The sequence below is a fragment of the Heterocephalus glaber genome, unplaced genomic scaffold, assembly GCF_053883595.1.
Source record: "Heterocephalus glaber isolate CG9 unplaced genomic scaffold, H.glaber_assembly_v1.0 deba00000122, whole genome shotgun sequence".
In the NCBI taxonomy this organism is placed as follows: domain Eukaryota; kingdom Metazoa; phylum Chordata; class Mammalia; order Rodentia; family Bathyergidae; genus Heterocephalus; species Heterocephalus glaber.
In genome coordinates, this window is record NW_028258138.1 from 81,601,667 (window position 1) to 81,627,803 (window position 26,137).

The following is a 26,137-nucleotide window of genomic DNA, read 5'->3' on the forward strand; positions in this document are numbered from 1 at the left end:
AATAAAGAACTACTCTGTATGTTATATATATATATATTTTTTCAGTGTAGAATGCAAAACAGAATATTCAGTCAGCACATATTCATTGATCACCTACCATACACTATTCTTCAAGTTGGTAAAAGCCATGGTATGTTATCCCTAACTTCTTGTCATAGTTTATATCTAAAATGTCCCCCAAAGCCTCATGTGCTCCTAGGTGGAGCTTTTGGGCAGTGGCTAGATGCTAGGTGTGTGATACTAGACCATGGGTATATGGTAACTGGATCAATACACTGATTGGATTAACATGGTACTGAGTGTGGCTGGATGGTTTTACGAAAGACAAAAAAGCCACCCTTGGTGTGAGTGGCACCATCCAATAGGCTGATAGCTTAGATGGGAAAGTCAGGGTTGCTGCCTCCTGCCTGCCCTGCCATGGACTGTTTCTTCTCTGCCCTGCCCCCCTGCCTTGGACCCAGCCAATTGTGGACTGAAACTTCTGCAAACTGAGCTAAATACACCTTTCCTCCTTTAACTTGTGAGTGTTGGGTATTTTATCCCAGCAAGGAGAAAGTAACTAAGACACTTGTATACCTGCACCCCAAAGTGCTACTGGAAGAGACTTCCACAGATGGTGAGGCCACCTCTCTCCACAGAGTGCAGGTCATCATTTTAGGTCTGAACACAGATGTGGGAAGCAGCAGTCATGAAAGCCCAGCACAGTGCTGCAAAGGGCCTTAATGAGATGCTGATCATTGGAGATAGAATTTCTGGTGAGGAGTAAATATCTGTCTTGAACTCTGAGAAAAACAAGAAGTGTTTGAATCTAGACTTGAACTTATCTTATTCCTCACTAATTATTGTTGACTCTAGGCACAACATTGTACATCAGAATCCTAGAGCTTATTCACTGTGCTGGGCTGAAAATTTTAATTCTCCCTGATGAATCCCCTCACTATTTCTCCTCATCCCGGCCCCTGCTAAGCACCATTCCAGTCTTCATTTCTGCGAACCTGCCTATTTTAGATGTCTCATTGCCAATAGAATTACTTGGCGTATTTGTCTTTGTCACTCCTACAAATATTTGTCTTTCTATGACTTGCTTAATTTTTATTAGCATAATGCTTTCAGTGTTCATCTATTTTGTCACATCTCGGAGAATTTCCTTCTTTTGAAAGGCTGAATGTGATTCCATTACATATAGGTAGCATATTTTCTCCATCCATTCATCTGCTGGTGAACATTTAGTTTATTTCCAAATCTTTGTTATTGTGAATAGTGCTACAAGGACCCTAGGAAGGAAATATATATCTCTTGGAAATACTTACCTCAGTCACTTAGCTGAATACTAAGAAGTGGAATTTCTGTGTCATATGTTAGTTCTTTCTAATTCTAATTTTTTGAAGAGCCTCCATACCATGTTCCATAGCAGCTGCACCATTTTTCATTCCCACTAACTGTGCTAGGATTGCAGTTTCTTCACATCCTCACCAATACTTGTATTTTGCTCTGTTTTTGTTTATATTTTCTGACAGCCTCTTGACAAGTGTGACCTAATACCTTACTGTAGTTTTGATCTGCATTTCATAATAATTTATGAGCATTTTTTCATTACCTGTTGGCTATTTTTTTGTCTTCTTTGGAGCAATGTCTACTCAATTCCTTTGTTTAGTTTTAATTGGCTTATTAGCCTTTTGTTTTATTTCTTACTGTTAAGTTCTTGTACTTGAACTTGAGAACAACTTAGAGCGGCAAGTTCTATGAGTGATTTAAAAACAGCTAATATACCTGAGGAGACAGTCTTGTCAAAGTATGACTGTGCTGGACAGTTTCCTGCCACTGTGACAAAATGCTGAGAATGGCAGTTTGAAGGAGGAAAGGTTTATCTTGGCTCGTGATTCACGAGGCTTTAGTCCAGGTTCATCTAGCTCCAATGCTTTTAGGCTCATCCTGAGGGAAAAATGTCATAGCAGAAGAGTGTGGTGGAGACAGCTGCTCACCTCATGGCAGCCGGGAAGTAGATAAGGAAAGAGCAGGCAACAGGTTACCTTTCCAGACTCTCCCCCAGAGGGCTACTCCCTCCATAGATCCCACCTCCTTCTGGCCCATCAGCCATGAGCTCCCAGTGGATTGATCCAGGGACCAGTAGACTAGGCCAGCACCCTCCTGGTCCTGTCACCTTCCAGAAATCCCACTTCTGAACACATGGGCCATTCTGGGGACGTTTTGAACCAAATCATAATGATAACTTCCCTAAATCACAGAACTTCATGCCTTAATTTGCATTCTCTATATTGTGGTTTTGTTTACAGAAATATTTTTGTATGCATTTAAATGTTCTGTTAAGATAAGCTGGTGACTGGCAACATTTTCTCTAATAGAACAGATAGTAAATATTTTTGGCCTTGTGCATCACAGCTGTCCTAACTACTCAGCTCTGCTTTCTGATGCAAAACCAGCCATACACAATTTGTAAATGAACAGGCATTCCTGAGTTCTGGTAATGTTTCATTTACAACTAGAGGAGGTGGGAGGATTGGGCCGGGCCAGCAGCTTGGTGTCCTCACTGTGGCAGCAGGCAGTGCTGTGGTGAGACGGGGCTATCCCTGGATGTGACAGCCCCTGGGGTGTGTGTCAGGGGAGCGACGTGCTCCTGCCCGCTGTAAAGGCCTCCCTGTCTTGCTCTTTCTTTGCATAAAACTATTGTTGTTTTTGCAGAGTTTGAGAATACTGGTTTGTGAGATCTCTTTTGTCTTTTTTGAAGCTTTGGTCTTATGGCCTGGGCTTCACTTTCGTTAAGTAATCTATTTTTAAATGAGGGCTTGTCAGTCAGTTGCTAGGTTTTTGAGAAATTAATGCAGTGTGATTCTTTTGAAAGAATCCTTGTCCTCCATCATTTCATAAACCTCTGTTTATCCATTTTTTAGGCAAGCATATCTCTGGGTATTGATCTCAGTTTCAGAGGGCGTGGAGTTGACTGAAATATCTGGTGGTCACACAGCAACCTCACAAAATGAGCACAGTGCCTGGTAATTGTTTACACAAATACACGTAAGAATCATTCGAAGAGAGACACTTTGTAAAATTATGCCCTTTGGTTTATTTAATCAGTTCTGAGTGGTTGTTTTTGCTTTGGACCTGTACCTTTCCTGACCTGTTGGCCAATGCTAAGTTCATTAGTGCGGTGTTTAGAAAACGTCGGTGCCAACCACGGATGGCATCACCCCGGGCATAGGTGCTGGGCAGAAGTCAAGGCCGCACATCCCTGCACAGCTCCCGTCGTAATTAGCTCGCGTCTCCAGAGGCTGGGTTCCAAGTCAGTTAGCAGCACATCCCTGTTATCTGAATTGACAATTAAATACAATACCAAGAAAAAAGCAAAAAGACATGTAAGGAAACAGTTGCCGTTTAATGAATGCATATGACACAAACATCTTTCTTGCCGTGTATGATTTGGCTTTTTAATGAAATTGCTTTTTGGTTTAATATTGAATTTTTTTTTCTGTTAGCATCACTGAACTTTTTATAGGATGCAAAGCACACCCGAGTTGAATTATGAGATGTGTATTCAAACAGTTGTGACCACCCATCAGGATCAGTAGGGCTGGAGGGCCGGGGACGTAGCTCAGTGGCACCATGCCTGCCTCACAAGCACAAGGTCCTGAGTTTGATCCCCGGTACTCCGAAAAAGAAAAAGAATTAGTAGAGCCATGCTTTCTTGGCCTCTCAACATGAAACACAAAAGCACGAAACGTGACATTTCCCGTCCTGGAAAGAGCGCTGGCCTGGGAGGAGTGGACTCCTTTTCTGATTTTAACTTCAGCTCTTCAGCAGTTGGTTGACTCGGTGGATGGCTGGGTGACGCTGAACGTGGCCCTGAGTCTCTGGGCTGCCTTCTGTCTGTCTGTCCACCCATCTGTTGGTGTAAGTTGGATCATGCCACAAATCTCATTAGCTAAAAACAGCCCAAGTTTGTTTCCTGTTCGTTGTGTGTATCAGTCTGGGGTCAGAGGGTCTTTGTCTTTGTCTTTGTCCCTCACACAAAGAGCAGGCTGTCAGGGCAGAAGCCACGTGCCAGGCAGGGCAGAGGGAGGGGTCTGCGAGCAGCCGGCGGCTCCCCAGACAGCTGCTGAGAGACTGTTTGCCTGTAAAGGTTCTGGGAAATGAGGAAGCATGGTTTTTCTCCAGATTTCTGCTTCAGAAAACTGGTTTCTCCTTGTGATTATGAATGATTCGGTTTTTCTTTTTTCTTTATTTTTAACCCTACCTAAATAGTACTAGTACTGATTATTAAAGAAGAAAAAAATCTAGCAAAAGTATCTTTAAGAAGCTCTTTCAAATGTCCATTGTCTTTCTAATTTTTAAAATTTATAAATGTATATAAATATCTTTACTACTACTTCAATTCCACATTTGGTTTTTGAGTCAACATTCCATATTGACACTATTGTGATTTTATAACATTGATTGCATCTTTTCGATTTTCCAGACCAAGTCATATTCTTTCTTACTCTGTGTACATGAGTCAGAGTGATCCTTCACATTTTGTTCCCAATATGTAGCCAGCTTCCTGGCATCCTGGTGGGGTCCTTACCATCACTTTTCTCCAAGAGAGAATAATCCTTTCTGTGTAGTCTCGAGAAAGTGGAACCCCTACAGCTTGAAGGATTGTTTTGCCTTCAGGGGAATGTTAGATAAGTTTTCAGAATGGACTCCAGTTACTTCTAGATGGGAGGCAATGAGAATTGCTTTCTGTAATTGTGACCTGGCCGTACCTCATTCAACCTTTCATTGTGCTTCTGTGCTGAATGATCTGAGTCTTTCCTTGAAATGTATCTCTGCCACTTCAGCTTGTCATTGCCTAGAATGATTTTGCTGTTCCTTTGCTTTCCTGAATCATTTCTAAGACCCTGAGAGGTGAGGGCTGCCACTTGCTTCAGTTCCTTTCCAGGAGTGGGGTCACGCTTGTGCCTGTGCCTGTGGCTGTGCCTGTGCCTGTGCCTGGGATCTTCGAGCGGTGGGCACATTGTTCCAACCTTTCTCACCGGCTGTGAGCCAGTGCCCTCTGTGATGGCCGGACCCGGAATGTCCCTTCCCACCCTGGCACGGCTCATCTTCTTCTTGTCCCTCACACTCTCCCTTACCTCGGGCTTTGGAAGTTCCTCAAGCAATCCACTCATTCTAGTTGGTTGCTGAGAAATTATTTTGGAAATACTGTAACAGGATACTACTTGCATGGATTTTATATGCACAAAATATAGAAAAGAAAGTTTGGATTTACTTAGTACAATTCTTACTATGGGGCTTTGTTTTTCATTTACTCAAATTAGAAGTGTTTTGGAACTGGGACTAAACAAATTGAACCTGAAAGTTTAAAATAACTCCTTTTCAGTCACTAAAAGTAGATTTGTATGTTGTAACTGATGTCCAGAAGAGTGGTGCAGAAACACTGGTGTTCTCATAAGCAAGCTCATCGCCTTATTCCTCTAAGATGGGGCGACCACACGTCCAGGTTCGCTGAGACTGCCGGGGCTTGCTCCAGTGTTCCAGTGTGTAAGTGTGAGCAGCACAGTATTCCATCCAAAAACACCCTGGTTTGAGCAATAAATGGTGTTGTCACTTTACCTCAGAGAGATTCGGCCTTCAACTTAGGAAAGCTATATTGTCTCCTACTTAGGGTTAAATGAGTGATTTTACCATATTCAAAAAATGATGACACACTAATGTGCGTGGATAAAAAATACAGCTGACCCTTAATAAGTCTTTTACATGTAGATATTCCAGAATTCTAGAACTGCCTTCCAGCAGGTAGGTGATAAGAGTGTAAGGAAAAAGTTACACCTCAGGCAAATCCAAACCTTCCTTTTTACTTCACGGGACACATGTGGTCTCCATCTGTGTGGGGCATGGCTTTCTAGCGCATCAACACGCATAGCCAAGGGCTCTGCATTGAAAATTCTCCACAGTTCCCAGCACCCTGTGGGCGGACACAGGCTGAGGTCATAAGTGTGGCCAAGTTAACCCTTAGATCCTCTTTACAAACACTCAGAGGTGGAACAGAAAGCGCTATGGTTAACCACAGCAACAGGCAGTTCTGTCTGTCTGTCGGGGTCAGGGAGCGTCAGATGATGCGCTCCAAACAGGAAAGTTTTAAGGAGGTGCGATCATATTTTACACTCATAAACCAGTTTGAGTCCCGAAACACAATCCCATTGATCTTTATATTCTGAGCTTTGTAGGTCACAGGAAATGTCCATCTGTTCAGCCGAGATTGCTTCAAATCGAGCATGGTCAGGAGACGTGGCCGACCAAGGTCAGGGGAGGCTTTGGAGCAGGAGGGCTGATTCTGAGTCAGATGCACACAGGCAGCTCCCTGCTGCAGGAGGACAGAGCGTGTCCGGCAGATACATGACAGAAAGACATGTTCTTACCAGCCGTGAGCGTCCCGCACCAGGCTGTTTCACCTCCACCCTGGGGAGAGGAGGTGAAAAGATGCCCGGACCCTCTGCTGCTCCCGGGCATGGCGGCCAAGATCGCGGTGCCCTTAGCTGGGAAGTGTGGCCTCTGCCCGCCTCGGCTTCCCAACCCTGTGCGTGCGGGGCCTCTCCTTTGCCTTCCATTCGCACTGCCAGTCACGATGCCTTCCAGCTGGCCACAGCGAGGGAGGGTCCTCCTGCCACCGGCACCGCCCAACCCCTGGGCTCCAGAAGCTAAGCACCCAGCCCGAGCCTTGCTGTGCACCTCAAGTCTGATGCGCACACTGTGGGCTTGCTTGCGCTTCCTGTCGGCCAGATGCAGTCCAGCTTTCCCGCACCTTTGCTGGTTCCTGCTCCTCTTCCTGGCTGGTGCATCCCTGCCGCAGCGGCTTCCTGTGAACAGCGGTCATTTGCACCAGTGCCAGAGTGCATTTGGGGACGAGCAGAGCCCTTTGTAGATCTTTGCCCTTTGGTTAATCAACTAAAAAATTCCTATTAAAAATAGTTACTGGGTCCTGTCAATGAAAATAGAATCCCCATGGAGAAATATAAATGAGCTCTTGGGAAGAGCTAGATTTTTTTCTATAAAAATTCCTTAAGGTAAACTATAAAGCACCAAAAAAAGATAAAGAGACTTTCTAATCACAAGCGTGGACATGGTGACATAAATCTTATTTCACATTTACAGTGGTATACGAGTGATGCAGTCTGTGTTTTCTGATTGTGTTTGTGTGGGCTTTAAAATAGCCACACACTTACATAACAGGTAAAAATCACCAAACATGTACATGCTATAATTTCCTCAAATATCACTTCATTTTCAGGTTGGCAAATATCCTGTTTTCTTCAAATCAGGATAGAAATTTATTCTGAAATAATTATATAGAAAACACTGTTAGCTAGTAGTGATGGCTCACATCTGTGATCCCAGCAATCTGGGAGGCTGAGGCAGTAGAATTGCAAGTTCTAGCCCAATTCTGGCAAGTTAGTGACTTAGCAAGGCTCTTATCTCAAAATTAAATAAAAAGTAATGAGGATATAGCTCAGTGTTAAGGCCCTGAGTTCAGTCCCTGGTTACACACACACACACACAAGAAATAAGGGAGAGAGGAGAGAAAACATCTTTAGGTTGGCATTTGCAATTAAATACAAAACTGAAATTTGGTTTTGATTTTACAACTGAGGGTTCTGGCAGTGTATAAAGGTTGCTGCTATGTACATTTGTATGACTAAAATAGTCTTTCATACATTTAGTTTGTGTGAGGAAAAGGAAATGATATGCTGTCTTGATTGTCCATAGACATGTCCTTTTGATTAAATTTACACATCTTAGGGCTGGGGATTTAGCTCAGTGGTTCCACCTCCTGCCTCACAAGTGTAAGGTCCCGAGATCGATCCCTGGTGCCAAAACCACAAAATTTACACATTTTACATTACATCATGGAAAAGGGTCAAAAAGGTGTCATTACCTCTCCACACAAACCATGCTGAAGCTTTGAACTTAAACAAACAATATCTAGAACTACTCAGAGACGATATCTAGATGTGTGTAGAACTAGGAAGGACCCAGCCTGACTCAGCCTCTGCTCCAGCAGGCGTTAGCCACTGGGCCTGGTTCTCAGCCCTGCATTGGGTCACCCCAGAACATGTCCAAAATAGCTCCCGGCTATTTGACATGCTGTAGACCTGGGCTGCGGATCCTAGAGACAGTAGCTTTGTTGGTGGCAAGAATGAGGCTTTGTCATCTGTTCAAGGATGAGTGGAGGAGGGGATTTCAGAAGAAACATCCTTACCAACCTGCGTGTGCGGTGAAGGGTTGTCAGGCTCACTTAGCACAAGCCATCTACTCAATAGCGTGTAGTTGTCATTATGATGTCAGTTGACTGACTAATTAATAAATTAATTACCTTGCTACTGAGATGGTGCCCAGGCAGTCATGATGCCCCAAACCATCAATCTTCATAAGCCGGGAAATTCTAAAGTCGATATCTGTATCAGTTCTGTGTTTTCAGATCGAATCATTCCACAGTGAAGATTGTGCGACAGGGCAAGTGTTAATGTGTTGTTGAACTTGTTAGGAATTGTCTCACCTCTCTGCTGCTCTAGACACAGGAAGGGAGCAGGCAAGCGGCCCAGGAGGAGGCCGTTCACGGAGCCTGTGTCTTGCTAGGGAAGCACAGAGTCATGGAGCGGTGAAGACAGGGAAGCTGACCGAACTCTGTCAGCTGATGGAGATGTGTTTTAAGGGAGGCAGCACGGTTCCCAGAATTCGGCGCATCCCGGTGATGAGTGGCCTTCAGAGACGAGAAGGGTGGGAGGTGAAATAGCCGCTAAGTTGTGCTTTCCATGAAATTTTTATGTGGCTCTGTGTATCAAGTCAGTTAATGCCCGATGTATCTGAGGGCAAATAGAAAAGCGTTTTCTTTCCTGGATATCATGTCAGTAACATATACAGGAACTTGCCTCTTCAGCTTTGGTTCATGTTGTGATTCAAAGACTTTCCAAAGTGCAACATAGCATATTGGTTTTCACGAGTCACTAATGGGCCAGGCTGAATTTTAGGAAGGGCACACTTGACACTGATCAGTCCTGCTGCTGTGGGCAGAGGAGACACCTCCTCACCCTGCAGCCCTGCCTCGCGTCAGCCTCCACCTTGGCCTCGGGGTGCTGTTTGCGTGTGGCTTCTGCCCCCTAAAGTAGAGACACGTGTGTGTGTGTGTGTGTGCGCGTACATTTCCTTTATGTAGAGATGTGATTGCAGATGTTGTTGATCAACAAGTTGCATCCAGTCAGAACTCCACAGACTTCCCCCAACACCATCTGCAGCGCCTTCACTGTAGTAAACACCTTTGCTTCCTCTGTTGGAGAAGTGCGTGGGGTTGTATAGTAATACGCAGTCATTGCTACTTCATGCTTTCACGTGGATTCAGTGTGCATAAACCCACAGGGAATCTCAGGAATCACAGGGCTGGTTACTTTTGTAAACAGACCTAGAAAGACCAACGCTGGCTGCGTGTCCCATATTAACAAAGTATGGGTCAAGTGATTTTGAAAGCAGCAATAATCACACCAATGAAAATTTCAGCAATCTACCAGCCCTCCTTGGGGCTGGGGTCAGTGTGGGGGACACCACCCTGGGGACAGCACCGCCCCAGTCGGGCCCACGGGTATCAGCTTGTCCTGCCTCCCCACACCAGCTGAGCTCCTGCCTGACACAGTGGGCGGTGTACGCCTCAGTGTTGCTGGGCGTCTGTCTTCTGGGCCCCCTTTCCCACCCCTGGGTTTTGGGGGGCCTGCTCTTCATGGGGCTCTCAGGTCTGGGCCTCACCAGAGTCCCCTGGATAAACGGGGCAGGCAGCACTGCAGCAGCAGCCACAAGGTCATTCTGGAGACCGTGGGTCCCGGCTGGGCTGCCCACACTGTGTCCCTCCATGCCTGCTTTCGGTGGGGTGTTCTCATTTGGAGAGGGAGGACTTGGCGGGACCAGGGTTGACCCATCTCCACCAAACCACAAGTCTCACATTCCACTTCAATATTTTATAATTTGCATCAAATTATGAGTTACTCAGGAAGATGCTTTATCATTTCCAACATTTTATGCTTTATTACTTATTTCCAAATTAATTGCAGTGCAGATAGAGGATAAGGACTTTAGCAGATATTGGTTCTTATAAACCTGTGGAGGATCCCTCTCTTCCTCAGTGTATGTGCAAAGGGATATGTACTCTACGCCACTGGTACTGATGTTTGTATCGAACATGTATTCACTTGCACATATGTGTGTTTTCTGTGTCATGAATGTAGTACCTGCATGTTTTAGTATCTTCAGCACCTACCTGTATCCAAGTCCTTAGCTCTGTTTTGTTTTCTATCAGTCCACATTTGCATCAATAATGCTCCCATCCCTGGTGTGAAGCTGGTTCCTGTACAGAGCATCTCAATCCCTTTTCTTCTCCTCTCCTCCCCTTCCTCATCCCTGCATCCAACTCTTAGTCTGCTTTCCCTTTGGGGTCAGTCTGTCTCCCTGCCTCCTTTTGTTGTTTCTTTTGCTCTTTGTTTACCCTTTGGGTTTCTCGTATAGGAGAAACCATGTGATATTTAAGCTTGTGTATCTGCTCTATTTCATTGAATATTATGGTCTCAAAGTGCATTCATTTTCCTACAAATGAACCAATTTTAGCTTTTTATGGCAGAGGAGTACTCCATTGTGTGTAAATATCACATTTTTTATCCATTGTTTTGTTTTGTTTTGTTTTGTTTGGTACTAGGGATCGAACTCGGGACCTTGAGCTTGCGAGGCAGGTGGTGGAACCACTGAGCTAAATCCCTGGCCCTGTTTTGTATTTGTAATATTGTAGATTTTGTCTCCTTAACTGTTTCTGATAGGAAAAAAGTATTAAAATTGAGTATAATGATATTTCTCTTTATGGTTATAGATGTCTTACCTAGTTTCAGACTCTGCTCTTAGATATATATATAAAATGTTCATGTTTTGTTCTTAGTAGACTTTACTTCTTGTGAATGGAATTGAAGGAGTGGAGTTGTCTTCCTTTATTTGTGGATTTCTCACTGCTAGTGTGTAGAAATCCACAGATTTTATATACAGTGATATTGTGCACCGCAGTCTGGCTAAGCTTGTTATTTCTAACGATTGTTTTTGTGGGCACCTTGGGGTTTTCAGGGTAGAAAGTCATGTGATCTGCAAGTTGACATAGTTCACTTCCTTCTCTCCTGTTTGCTTTTCTCTCTTGATCGCCATGGCCTCCAGTGCAGTGTTAAATGAAGTCACAGAAAGCCCGGACTTGGTCCTGGTCTCGGGAAGCACAATAGGATGGTGGGGGTGGGCTCCTCATAGATGCCCTCTAGCACTGGCAGTGAGGCGATTCCTAGTTTGGGGTGTGTGTATGGGGGGGTTCCACTGTGTCAGGTTTTTTTATAGTTCTTTTTCCTGCAACTTTGTATTTGTGGGAAATTTTACTTGTTATACTGCTGGATTCGGTTTCCTAGTATGTTTGAGAACTTCTGTGTCTATAGTCAGAAGAATTATTGGTCTGTAGTTTTCCTGTCTTGTGATGAGTTTGCCTGTTCAGTATTAGGATACTAGCTCCAAGGAGTAAGTGGGGAAACACTTCTATTCCTTTTCTTTTCTCTCTTTCTTTCTTCTCTTTTTCTTTTTCTTTTTTGCACTAGTTTGTTGAAAACTAGTACTAACTCTTCTCGAAATGTTTAGCAAAATTTAATCGTGTTTTCCATACGCAAACATTTTTACTGTTCAGACTTGCTCTTCATCTTATGCCAATTTTGGGTGTTTATGTCGTTCAAGAACTGTGTCTATTTCACCTCAATTTTCTAATTTGTTGGCATATAATTGTTAAAGTAGTCCTCTGTAATCTTTAAAGTTTTTCTCCGTAAGCCCCTGTTTAATTATCTTGTGACTCTTGATCCATTAGTTATTTAGAAACATGTTTAATTTCCACATATTTGTAAATTTTCCAAATAATGACAAGCTTGGTTAATGCAGCTTTTCTGGGAAACTGAGTCAGGTTAGACCTTGGCCAGCTCCTGACAGGCGACTTCTCTACCCCAGACACAATGTGTGCCCTCTAGTGGCAAAGGTGGCTCCTTTCACAGATGCCCTGATTGCCTCCATCTTTTCAAAGAGAGAGAGAGAGAGAGAGAGAGAGAGAGAGAGAGAGAGAGAGAGAGAGAGAGGAAGCGGAGAGGAGAGGGGAGGGGAGGGGAGGGGAGGGGAGAGGAGAGGAGAGGAGAGAAGAACCTTGGCTTGTGAATACAATTGGTTACTTTTGGTATTTTGAAAAAGTTGATTTTTGACAGTTTTACTTTTTGGAAGGAGCACACTTTCGAGAATCTTTGTCTATTTTTCTGAGCACTCCAGCAGGTTTTAGGATGACTCATCACCCAGAGGTTTCCAGATTGATAAATTTTGTATTTCTGGGAGGAAAATTTGACATGCAGAGCCCCTTAACTCTTACACATCTTGTTAAAATATGTAGTCAAAGTGATGGTCGTGCCTTGGAGAAGAAGACTGAGGACAAAGAGACGCCATTCCTGGAAAGGAGCTGTCTCCCGCTGAGGGGTAGGCAGAGGCTGCAAGGACAGACCAGGGCTTGGGGGGCACAAGTCAGTGTGAGTTAGAGCAGCAGAGATCTGTTGCAAGGACAGCAAAGAACTTTAGTTTTTAGTTTAAAAATGAAACGAAGATTATTAAAGTAATGTAGCGCGTTTTATGTTCATCAAAGTTCGGCTTGGGAAGGTGAATGTGCACTTGTCTTCCAGCGAGTCCAGAGTGGGCCGGTGCCCATAATCAGACCACAAAGCAGGAGTGTGCCTCGATGTGGCGACGCTGTGTCCTCTGTGACTGAACACAGGGTCTGACAGCTGAACCGAGCCCAGCCTAAGCAGGAGCGGGTCTGGGCGGCGTGGGAGAAGTGCGTGGGCTTGCGTTCAGGGCGAGCGTCCTCGCGTGGCTCCCTCCGTATGCATACGGAGCGTCTCATACAACGAATGCTTGGCCGGCAAGGGCCTTGCTTACCGTAGAAACAAGAAGTGGGTGCGTTATTCCATTCCTGGACTCGTTACAGTGTAGAATGTCCTGTGTAGAATAGCGGGAAAGCGTACATTTGAGTATCCTGGCTTTGTTGTTGGCCACGGGCGTCACTTTGAAGGAATCTGTCTCTTCCGCCTCTGGTTTCCCCTTAATTTCAGGAGGAGTCTGAAATGGACATGGACACGGACATGTGGACAACTTGTAAATTCTCTATTTTCTAATGAAACTAAATATCTAAAATGTTTTAGCAGCTACGGTCTATATGTTTTCTCACTGTGTTTATTTATTAGAAGAATGTGTTCGTGGTACATAATGAATAATTCATCTCCTGGAATCGATCCTTTCCCTTCGTATTTAAACACCGGTGTGGAGTCCCACTGCACAGTGCCAGGAGAGGAGATGAGCGAGGATCCCAGGGTTGGTTTTCTCGGTGTTTTGTGGTTGGGGAAGGCTGGGCAGGTCATCTCCTTTGATAACAACCTCAGTGGGGGATCCGTTATGTTTTGAGAGAGTTTTTTCAGAACATGTTAGAAAGTACATTTCCGCCTTCACAGGCAGGGAGTAAAACCGGTCTTGTTTAACCATTTTGTCTTTCTGAATCAGGTAGAAAAGGAAGAGGCAGACTGAACATAGTGGGGTGAAGGAAAAAATATAAATCAATACATTTTTCTATATGAGCATATGTGTTACCTTTCACACTTATTACATTTTTCCTCCAGACTTTTGGATCATTTTATTTTTCCTTTTTCTGTGCGTATCGGGTTGTTTCAAGGTTGACTTTTGTTGCAGACTTTAGTTTTACTTGACATTTATTGAAGATCCTTGTGGGCAGCAGAATAATTTGCCCGCTAGCCATCTGGGACTCCACTTGCAGACTTTCTGACTCAGTAGCTTTTCCCAGAGTCTGCCACTTTAGACAAAGAGCACAGCGGGGGATGCCCCTGGCTGCTCCCCACCTGCAGCCTGCGCATTCACATGTAGATGAGCTGAGCCTGGACTCCCAGGCCTTCCAGCTCAGAGGCTGGAAAGGGTTGTCCCTAGCAGGCCATGCTCTCCAGGTCTGAGGTCCGGCCTGGAAACAGCACCTCTCTACCTCAGCCTGTGCTTGCAGACAGTGGAGCTGGGCTGTGCCTGCCGTGAGGACCACAGCGCCCCTCTCTGTGCAGCGGCCCTGTGTGTGGCCCCAAAAGCCTGAGCAGAGACAGCAGCCAGCATGCTCTGAACAACTCCTGGACCAGGAAGCTGAGAGTCAGACTTGGCCCTCACATTTCTGCAGTGGCCTACAGAATGATCAAAGGAAGTGCTTTTTATATTTAATTACTTGTTCTAGATTTTCATTTAACTAGCTTGGTATTTCAAAAATACTTTTGTTAGAATGATGTTTTAAACGTACTTTATGAATCTGAAATTAAAATATTTATATTTTATGGCATCATCCCATTATAATTTAGCATGCTATTGCTAATAGAATTTTTGTCTGAAAAGTATGTTGAATGTAGGTAGCATAGAAAGTGAGGATAAACTACTGACTGCTGAACATCACTGAATATAGTATATCCCCAGTTTGTAACATTAAACTCAGGAAACTATAATTGGCATTCTTTCTTACTTTTCTACATTAATTATATCCAAAATAATGGTAATTTTATTTTCAAGACTTTTTGGTAACAAGAGTTTAAAAGCATAATTTCTAAAATGTAAAAAAAATGATGACAGGCTAGAAATATTACTTATCATAGAACATTAAAAATAGCAATTGGTTTATACTTAGAATTTAATGAAATTACATGCAAATGAATTAATCTTCTATATGTTAAATGAGTTTAGAATGGCATTTATGGTTTTAAAATAATTTAAAATTTCCAATTGCAGGCTGGGGATTTAGCTCAGTGGTTATGCCACCTGCTTCGCAAGTGCAAGGTCCCGAGTTCAAACTCTGGTACCAAAACAATAAAAATAAATGAATAAATAAATAAAATTTCCAATTGGTCCAGAACATATAAGAAAAATATAACTTCTGACCTGCTAGATGTCAAATGTGTAGAGTTCATGGTCCCACAACATTAAGGGATGCAGTTGTGAACCGAAGGAGGAAGTGAGAGAGCTTTATTGGAAATAAAAGAGGAAAGAATAGCTCCTGGATTTCCAGGAGGGGTCCAGAGTGGGCGGCCACTCACTGAGAGCCTTGGTCAGGGGTGATTTACACAGCAAAGTCACAGTATGGGTACAGCGTGGGCCGCACTGGCGTCCACCCATAGGGCTACAAGTATAGCTGCTTAGCTGGTATTGATCCAATAGGGAGCGGGTCACAGAGCAAGGGTGCACAGAAAGAACAAAATCATGGGAGGGATGGGCCCCGATGCCCTGGTCGTCCCCTACTGGGGCGGCTGACTCCGTCTGCACTTCCTGGACCAGGTGGTGCTAATATACTGCCTGCCCCTCAGGGAGGCCTAGAGGCCTGGCCACTGCATCTCCATGTTGGGGCCTGGTGGTCTTCACTTCCACCCCCGCAGCCACAATTCTGATGCCTTTTGTTTTCACTGACTTCCTTAAGAACCCAGCCCCTCCCTGGCTGTACATTAATTTCTATCTAACTTAGCTGGCTATAATACTGAGAAAAGGAACCATATTTTGGAACAGAAATCTAGGGGGTTTTTAACAGCAGTATAAAGGGCTTATTGCGGCTGCGTGGATCACAGACTAAGATGAGAACAGGGAATGCATCGTGGCTTGAATCATTGCTGCAATTTGATTGTCCTGGTGATGGGGGGTGGCGTGGATTCTGTGGCCAGCAGAGATTTAGCTTGGGGGAGTAGAGGTACAGAGAAGGGCAGGGCCTGTGTGATTAACCAGTAGCCTGTCCTCTGTAGTTGGTGAAGAGATGACTGCCTTGCTTGAACACCCAGCAAGGGTCACAGCTGCTCTTGGACTAAATCTAAAACCGAACAGAGGGTAGGAGGCCTTGCCGTGTCAGCTCCCCTCTCTTCTGCCTGGCTCCTGCCCTCGTGTCCGGGGCTCCGTCCCAGCCACGCTGACCTTCCCGGGCTCCTGCTGTCTGCACACCTCCCCTCCACCAGCTTCACCACAGTCCTCGGTCCCTTTGTCTTCACTCCTGCAGATGCCAGCTGTGCGGTTACTTCCGCTCAGATGTCTGTCGTGGCAAGGCTGTCAGAGTGGGGGGTCCCTTTGTCTTCACTCCTGCAGATGCCAGCTGTGCTGTTGCTTCTGCTCAGATGTCTGTCATGGCAAGGCTGACAGAGTGGGGCGTGCTCTGTACCCTCTGGCTGCCCTTTGCTGCTGCCCTGCCCTCATCAGGCTATGAGCATGGCCCTTGGTACTTGTCCATCCACTACGTGCACACTGTGCTGGCTGTGTGGGTGTGGCGCCCTGTTCCTTGCCTGTGGACCTGCTCACGTCACTGTCTCCTAAATTCTGTTCTGATTTTGTGAATGTGCTTGTTATTGTTACCTTGATGATTCTGATGGTACATGTTCTGTTAGCCTTCCATCACTGTGAAAAAAGACTTGAGATAAAACAAAATCTTATAAAGTGGAAAGGTTTATTTTGACTCACGGTCTCAGAAGTTCCAGTCCACATGTGGATGGTTGGCATCCTTGTTTTGGGATCTGTGTTGCTGAACATCAGTGCAGAGAAACACAGTAGCGCAAAGCTACTCACCTCATGGTGGCAAGGAAGCAGAGAGAGGAAGGGGCCAGGGTCCCAGCATCCCTTTCCAGCCATGCCCCATGACCTCACTTCCTTCCAAGGCCCTGCCTCCTAAAAGTTCCGCCCCTCCAAGTAGCACAGCAGGCTGGGACCAAGGCTGTAGCATATGGGAGACTTCTGAGATCCAGACTGTGACACAGGTTAGACATGCTTAGAGAGCCTTAATGCAGTATTGACATTTCCTTTTGCAATTTTGATTACTGGTTTTTAAGCTTTCATTTAATAAAGCAAAATACAATTTTTATAGAAATTTTAAAAATAGATATAATCAAAAGGAAACACTGAGAAACCTGTAATTTGATACAAAGGGGGCTGTATTTTTGAAAATTCCACAGTAACCATTATTTTTATACAATCTTATGCATCTTTATAATTGTCCTTTAGGATACAGTATTTTTAAAGAATTTCCACAGTAAAAGATACGTAATATTCCAAGGTTATTGATACATATTGTCAAATTGCCCTTCATACTGATTTATCTTCATCCCACGGGATAGGAGAGTGTTCATTTTCTCTATTATCAAAGCTGAGTATTTTAATTTTTAATGCTCTGTACAAACCCAATTTGTATCTTTTTATGGGCTAATAGTCTGACCATCAGTCCTACTCAAGTCTGAAAATAAAGAGCAAACTACTTTAAAGATTATCTTTTAAAATAATACATAACTGAGTTACCAAGAAATTTAAGGACATTTTTAGAGGTTAAAAAACAAGACAAACTAGGAATATGATTGCGGACAGGTTGGGAGGAAGCCGAAGGAGCGCTGGCTGACCCCTGAGAACTTCCAGTGGTAACGTCTCCTCCACACAGGGGGCCAGACAGTGGCGCAGCGCCACACTGTGAGCATGTGTGAGAGACCCACATCAGCTTCTCATCCCCTGACAGCTGCCTGTTCAGTGGAAAGTGGACCAGGACAAGGGACATGTTCCACAAAAAGAAAGAAAATATTTGGCTGTGTTGCCCTTAGCCCTAGGTGGATTGAGGAAAGTAGTGTTTTCTACAAGTGAAAACTGTAATCAGCACCAGAATTCACACTCCCCCAAGCACGTGTTGCTTAGAGGTGGTTGGCCGGTAGGTAGTGCCCGGTACCTGGTGGTCACAGCCCTTAGTCCAATCTTGAAGAATGTGACCACACCTCATGCCCCAAAGAATCCTCAGTGACAGCATTTCACACACACACACACACACACACACACACACACACACACACACATATACACAATCACAATACATGGAAGGAAACAGGAAAACATTAGCAGAATAAAAGGTAGAGTAATATTCACAACATTTTAGAAATTGGAATTGCAGATACAGAGTATTAGATAAGTATATTAAATAAGAGTTAAAAATGTGATTAAGAAATAATTGACTACAAAAATGACCAGTTTGTCTTTTAAAAAGACCAAATAGAACTTCAGGAAATTAGAAATTAAAAATCAAAATTAAAAACTCCGGGTGTAAAGTAAATGGTACATTAAAAACAGTGAAATGAATATTGGTAACTAGAAGAAAAATGCAGAAGAAATTTCCAGCCCTGAGCAGTGTCCCCGCCCGGGGAGAGAGGAGAGAAACTGGCCTCGCCTGATACCGGGCAGTATCCCGGGCGGGGCCAAAGGGAAGCCTGACCTGCCCACAAAGTTCACAGCAAGTGGGACTTGCGCGCTCAGACATAATGGACGGTGGGAGGAAACATCCCCACCTAGAGGACTCATAGTTCTCTGTAGAATATTAAAGAGAAAAGGATCTAAGAAAAGACGCACAGAGAGAAGAGACAGATGGAGTGACAGAACAGCAGCTGACTGTCCACCCATCAGAGGAGGCCTCCAAGAGCTCTGGAGAAAATGATCCCAGCCCCAGTTGTGTGCTCAGCAAAACTGTCTCTCAAGGAACACATTATCCCACTGACAGGCTAAACAAAGTGAAAAACTGCTTCTTTGAAAAGACTATCAAAACTGACAAACTTCTAGCAAGAAAAAAAGAGAACAAAAACGATGAAATGAAAGAGGACTCAGTTAAAGGTGCCAAAGGGTTATTCAGTTGATAAGCAAATAATGCACAGGTCCTTCTGAACAATTACCCTTCTGAAAAAAACTATTGATATAAATTAAATGTGGTCTAAGTAAGTGGGAGATATGATCTGCAATTTAACAGATGTTCTCAAATTGACAGACAAATCATAGGGAGACCAAGGTAGGGGAATCTTAACAACCAGATGTTAAATTTTTTCTAACACTATTGTACAATTTAGTATTCTGTAGGAACAGATAAGCTGATTGTGCCCCAGGTAATAGAGAGCAATGAGAAAAGGGAAAATTCGCAGACAACATTGGACCAGTTGGACAGCAAAATTGTTTCCTATTGTAAATCAAACACAAAAATGAAAAATAAAATTATTAAAGATTTTTAAATGTTGTACAAAACCATAAACTTTTTCACTTCCTCTGGGTAGCAAATATTTCTTTAAGAAAACACAAAAGATATAATCTTAAAAGTGCTTCCTAAATTTGAGAGCATTAAAAGAGGAATTCAATGTTCATCACAAAACACTATATAGTAACGACTAGTCACAAGTAGGGAAAATGTATTTGGAACACATAACCAACAAAAGGTTATTTCCCAAATAAATAATATGGAATCAATATGAAAGAGAAAATTTATGAAGAGGCATAAATAAGTACAATATATAACAAAAAGAGGCCAATGAAATGAAATGTTGCAATGATAGTAGTAATAAAGAAATTTAAATTAAAAAGGACACTGATTTATATTGCTCGTGTTAATAAAAGATGAGAAAGCCTGTGTTAGTGAATTAAGTGAAGCAGTGGAAGTGGTGTATGCATTGCTTCTGCGATTGCCGGTTACCAGTGGGCGCAGCCAGTTGTGGTAACAAGGTGGGGTTGGTGGGGAAGAGGTGCAGCTCCCAAACCTGCTAGAACCTGAAGCACGAGTTCGTGTTCTCCAAACCCGAAAGATGAATTCTAGGAACAATGGAGGTTCAGAGTAGGAACAGTTTACTGAGAGAAAGATAGCTTCTGTCTACGAGAGACAGAGGGGGAACTGGAAAGTGGGTTGCCTGGGACCTGTTTCCCAGGAAGATTTTATGTAGCAAAGCCAGGAGGTGAGGCAGGTACAGAGTGGGACAAAACTGTAAGACCCAATGAAAAATGACAAGGTGGACATGAGGTGGGACAAAACCATGACCAACCAATGAGATTACAAGTGCAGTCACCCGGTAACATTGATTCAATGGGAATCAAGTGGGAAGACAAGTCACAAGGTGAGGTGGTATGCAGCCCAGTGAGTGGTCAGGGCCTGCTCTGGATTTGGGGTAGGCGCCTGCATCCCTGACCCCATGCTTTTGTCACTCCCATCGTGTGCAACTGCAGGAATGAAATGGTACACTTGATTTTTTTACTTTTCTCCCTTTTGTATTGGTGTATGCTTGTGAAGCATCATAAATACCCTCGCCTGGAGGAACTGTTGCATACAGAGCCACATCCAGTCTGGACCCCCATTCTTCAGAGTCCTTCCTGCCTGAGCTGCTTGGTCCATGTTGTGTTGGCGGTCGCGCCTGCTGCATGTGTGGCGAGGGTCGCACTGGTTCCTCCTTTTCCCTGAATATCTCTCTGTTGCAGCATTTTTACGTAGCCTGTTGTGGGTGGGCATCTGTCTGTAGTTTGGAGGAATTATGAACAATGGTACTGCACAGCTTGGCCCGTGTGTTTTGGTGTGCAACATTTTGGTTTCACATCGATGGGTCTGAAAAAGACTAAAATGTGCTTTACATGTTATTTATGTTATTAAGCATTACACAATAAAATAATGTAGGAAACCATCTCTGCCAGATTAGTGTGGAGCATTATCTTTTCTTCTTTGATTACTACTTATGGTAAGCACTTTCCATACTTTAATTTAAATATTGCTCTTTGTGAACTGCCATTGATGCTCTTTACCCGTTTTTCAGTTTGTATGGCATGGCTTATTACTGACTTGCAAAAAATCTTTTATTAATAATTATATAATCCTTGCAGTATTGTGGGAAAAGATGCTATTTATGCTTCCCCACTTTTTACTATTTACAATTTTAATTTTAAAATCTTTTATGATTATGAAATAAAAATATCACTGTACAGATTTCAGAAAATCAAATCAATAAACAAAAACTCTTCAAATATAAACAAAGACCAAATTAATTCTCTCTTCTCAGGTAACTACTGATAACATTTTGGCGCACATCTTGTGTGTGCTTGTGTTATGTGTGACAACATTATAAGGCATTCTTTATGGACACACATCATTTTACAAAAGGGTTTTTCATGCCATCTTATTTTTAGCGATTAACCTGGGTTACATTACCATTTAAAAACATTTAAAAGCTGTCTCACTGTGTAAGTATGCAAACTGTGGATTCACAGATACATCCTGGAAGCTATGCAGCAGCTGGAGGAGCAGTGTGGAAAGCTTCCCTTCGGGCAGAGCCTGTGTGCGGGGGACCACACGGGGTGCTTCACGCAGGCCTGGTCACAGCGCCAGGCCGGGCAGACGGGGTGGTGTGAGGTTAGGAGCAATCAGGGGCCCCGTGACTGAGCAGGGTCAGAAGCAAATTCGGGGACCTCACTGCGGCAGTCTTGGGGTCTCCAGAGTGAGTGTTGTGCTTTGTCTTCCCCATTGATCTGATATTGGCTAACATTTAGGTTACTTCCAGTTGTTTAAAATTTTAAACAAATTTGAAAGAACCATCATGTTAAAATAATTCCCCAGTTTTTAGAGATATTCAAACTGTTGGTCTCTAATTTTCAGCACCTTTCTTTCTCGCATGTCCCTGACTGGCTGGAAGGCAGGAGTTATATCAAGGGACAGTACCTGCCTCCATCTTACTCTGGAGGTCTCGTTCAGACTTAACGGGGGACAAAGACTGTCAGGAAAAATAAAGCAGTTTTCAAAGAACATTTGTACATTGAATATTTAATTTAGAAAGAAATTTTAATAGGCAATAACAAAACGTTGATAGGTCTTGTCTTAGCTGTATGTAAATCTTCCTTTTTATGCCACATTGACATTATAGAACCTTTAATATAGCAGCTTACTTAATGAAACAAGAACTTTGACACACAGGTGCTTTTGCTTCGCAGGCCGCGTGTGCCGAGTCCTGCCCAAGGCCCTTTAACGTCTTGCCTGTGAAGACGAAGTGGAGCAGCATTGGCTTCCACGTTCTTCTGTTTGATCTGGAGAACCTCGTGGAACTTCTGCTGCCCACTCCACCAGAGCACGCCGGCCCCTCGGGCTCCTTCCATGGCAGCCAACTGCTGAGGAGAGCCCGGAGCACGGTGGGCAGGAAGACGCTGACCTCGAGGAGGAGCGGAGCTGCCTGTTCCCCAGAGCCCCAGGCCCCACCGGCCGCTGTGGGCCTGGCCCAGGGCAGGGACGCCATCACCTTCCTGGAGGAAAGCGAGGGCGTTAAATGGCAGAGGAAGACGAAGAGCTCCCGGAAGACGCAGCCTCAGCCGGCACAACAGGTGAACGCCAGCCTCATTCTGGACACCGCGAAGCTGTTCCTATCCTGCCTCCTGCCCTGGGGCGTGGATCCGGAATTGGACCGCCTCTGCACCAGGCACCTCAACATCCTGAAGCTTCAGGGACCAGTTTCTCTAGGCCTGGCTTCCAACCAGGACCACTTCTCACTAATGCTGCCAGGAGGGAATTTGTGCAGCCTGGAAACGAAGACAGAGTACTTGAGGGTGAATTTATTTTCCAGAAAAGTTTTGGACTTGTCAAATAAATACACAGCCACTCTGCCAAGCCAGTTGGGAACATCAAGAGGACTGGAAAATGATTGTGATTTTTTGCAAGAGTCCAACACCATCACTTATTTATTGAGCAGACTATTTTTAGTTAATAAGTTAGTTAATATGCCTTTAGAATCGGCCTGTAAAATTGACAGGTAAGACACACCTACAGGCTTTGACTTTTCCAATTTGGGGCATTGTGCTATATTCAGCTCTCTAGTCGTCCTTCCTTCCCATTTTCCTTCCTTCCTTCTTTCCTTCCTAACCTTCTTCCCTCCCTGCCTCCCTTCCTTGTGATGGGGATAGACAGCAACTTCTTTAGTTCAAAACACATTTAAGAAAATCTTCCCTTTACTTCTTTGGGATTATAGAATAATTTAGCAATGCATTCATGTTTTAAGATTCATACATTTGTTCAATAAATATTCATTGTTATATACCAGTCACAGGGCTAGACAGGTCATGAGTCATAGACAGACAGAAATGTACATGTGTGTATAAACACCATGAAATCCTTCATACCTGATATGAATTAAGAATGCACAAAGAATATTCAAATAAATGCGTATAATGACATATCTCATACATTCTTGGGAAGGAAATGTTTGAAGGTTTCATATCTCCAGTCATACTGTTGAGTTTATTTGGGTATAGACTCTCCAGTAGTGCAGTATGGGAAGTAGTTTAGTAATAATGATAGCTATTGCTGTTTGAATGTTTAATATTTGCTAGTCACTGTCTAATATCTTTACATACATGATTTTGTTTAATATGCACAGCAAGGCTGGGGCATAAGTACCATTCTTTTGCTTATTGTACAGATGAGGACCTTGAAGCTTATGGAGAGAAAGAGACCCCAGGTTAACTCAGCTCCTGCGGTTGATACAAGAGTGGTCCCCATCTAGTCCCAGAGCCTGGTTAGTTGCTGACCACTGCTCTGTGTGGTTCCTCCTTTTTCATAGTTTTCCATGGTCTGATGTTAAGGGTTGAACTTGGGTCACTAAGTGCTCACTTAACAAACCAAGTCGCCCGCAGTACCCCCAGGAGACACACTTTAGCATTATGATTTGGATGGCATATCACCCAACAAGAACTGCAGTAGAATGAGGGGTGGCAAAACACTGGTAGTTCAAGTAAGCGGTGAGGCAGTCAAGGTAAAGAGAAACCTCAGGGTGCGGCGACCCCAGCGGAAGCCTAGGTCAGGCGCCTGTGGCAGGGTAGGGACAGTCCTGGTCTCTACGGGGCTCCACTCCACCAGCCCGTGCCAGGTGCCAGGCGGAGACAGAGCTCTGGCCTGCAGGGAGCCTGCAGCTCAGCGGAAGCCCCTGGGCTTGTGCAAGTCAGCGTTAGGCTTCTGTCCATCCCACTGCTCCTGGGTCATGCACACTTTAATTTTCAGTTTTCAGGCCCTAATAAACAGCAGACTGGAAGACTTCTATGATTCAAATATGCAGCTTTCCTTTATTTTCTTTCCCTTTGTTTCTTTTCTGTTTTCTTTTGCTCATTTTAAGGGCTTAATTCTATTTTTTTAAAATTTCAGATGGGTGTTTAGTTAACCTCAGTGAAAATCACACAGCACCAAAGTGTGGGGAAGCGCGGTGGTCCTGGAGTCAGAACCTGGCCCGGCCCCACCTTGTCACCTGGGTGTGTGACTCCGCAGTCCCTGGGCCTCGCAGCGAAGCCTCCCTGTCCTCATTCACAGAAGGAGCCCTGTGGGGTGGGCGTGGCCAGGGTTTCTCCCGGCCACCGGAGCTGAGGGTGGGGGCCATTTCTCTTGCTGCCTATGATCCACAGAGCTGACCTGAGACTGAGTGGCGTCCACTGAGGTTTCCCCTCAAGTCAGCCCTGTGCAGGGCGGACAGGAGGCCACAGTGCCCAGCACACCTTCCCGTGAGGGGCCTTTAGGTGGTCGCCCTGCATGAGTCAGTTCTTTAGAAAAACTCTCCACTGAAACACACAGGTGGCTCAGTGATGATGTGAGGACACTAGGCTGCCTGTCTAAGGCCTTAACTTCAAACTTGAGCTGTGGTTCCGCCCCATTTGTCTTTTTTTGAAAACTCTAAACAGTATGTGTTGGACTTGTCATACCAATCCTTCCAACACGCTCAGCCCTGCCACTAACCTCTTACTGAGTCTCAAGGGCTCAGAAGCCATGGTAGGCGGGGAGGCAGGAAGGAGACAGGTGGCCTGAGACCATCTGACAGTAGCTGGAGACCCCTGTGACCCTGGGAAGCCTGATGGTAGCGGGACGACTCCTTGGTGAATGTCAGCGCATTGTGATTCAAGCATTTGTGGCAGTGGCTGGAAGTCACAGAAATGCCTGGCAAACTAAGATTTGCCATTCTATTGGGGATTATGGTTTTAGGTGGAGCAAATTGGGAACAGAGATTCAGGAAAGGGATTAATGTGGGAAATAATCCACATTCAGTTCCCAACTCTGTCAACATGGCTATGCTCCTATAGCTTCAATTTATTTTCCCAAAGTAATTTTCATACTTCTTAATTAATCTCCTTTAAATCTTTTTTCCAACAGATCCTTCAAAGTGGACTCTATACATAAGGTGAAGAGTCCTGTGAATGATATTTTGAATATTTCAAGCTTCTATGGTTATGTAAGAAATGGTAAGGAATTTACAGGCACAGATATGATCTGATTTATTTTTCCTATGAAAGAAAAAAATTAATATTTCTATAACTGGATAGCAGTGCTAAAATAAGTAACATCATATAAAGATAGATTTCATCATAGGGATTTTTTTAAATGCCTGAAAATCTGAAACTTCAACAAAGGAAATATATGGGCATTAAATTAAGACCATATGTAACTTTTTACAGTTTGTTGCACTAAAGTCTTTATTACCAAACACAGGATTATTATATTAGATCATTTTATTGCTATTTCAGAAGATGGCTTTTCTGAGTAGCAGCTAAAGTTCTCATGGAGGACCTCAGTGTTCTGGTTTTCTTTCCACACCACTGGCTAATTCATCTCCCCACCTGCCTGTCCACCTCCGGCCTCTGGCAGGTGACAGTTCTGTCATTCCACGTGCTCTCAGAAGCCCTGTCACCCCTTTCTACCTTCCCTTCCGCTCCTGCCCCACACCCAGAAGTGGCAGCTGCACCATGCTGGTGAGCTGCTGTTTGCTTTTCATCCTCCCCCAAGTTGCATTTAGTTCTTTAACCCACCGTCCTTGACAAGGAAAGTTGGCTCCGATTTCCACCTCGTATTAAGGCTCTAGCAGCACAGTAAGTGTGCATCGAAAGAGCCCCGGATGCCAGTGAGCAGCTGCGGCTGAGTCTGACCCTGAGCTTCCACAGCTGAGCCACAGTGGACAGCGAGTCAGGGAGGACAGAAGAGGACCAAAGGGAGCGCTCTTCCCTTGTGCTCCCGGAGCGCTGGAAACAGGATTTGAGAATTATAGTGGCTCCATCCTACTTGTTTTCTGCGGTTTTTAGTTTTTTTCACATTCATAGTTTATGATCCTTCAGAAAAAAATGATGAGTGGTCATGTTTTTTTCAAATATTTCTTTCGTATTCTTGATTTGTATGATATCCAATACCTTCTAGCCTGTTTCCCTTGACTATTAATATAAAAAT

The 26,137-nt window shown here is 44.2% G+C and overlaps 1 protein-coding gene across 7 annotated transcripts in view; it reads left to right on the forward strand.

The window, feature by feature from the left end:
- Positions 1 to 26,137, forward strand: part of Wdr72 (WD repeat domain 72) — a 178,583-nt gene that overhangs the window by 72,980 nt on the left and 79,466 nt on the right. For all 7 annotated transcript variants that reach the window (XM_004835376.3, XM_013074273.3, XM_021260918.2 and 4 more), the window contains 2 exons: positions 21,886 to 22,694; positions 25,073 to 25,161. In XM_004835376.3, coding sequence (XP_004835433.1) covers positions 21,886 to 22,694; positions 25,073 to 25,161 — 898 coding nt within the window. The remainder of the gene's footprint in view (positions 1 to 21,885; positions 22,695 to 25,072; positions 25,162 to 26,137) is intronic.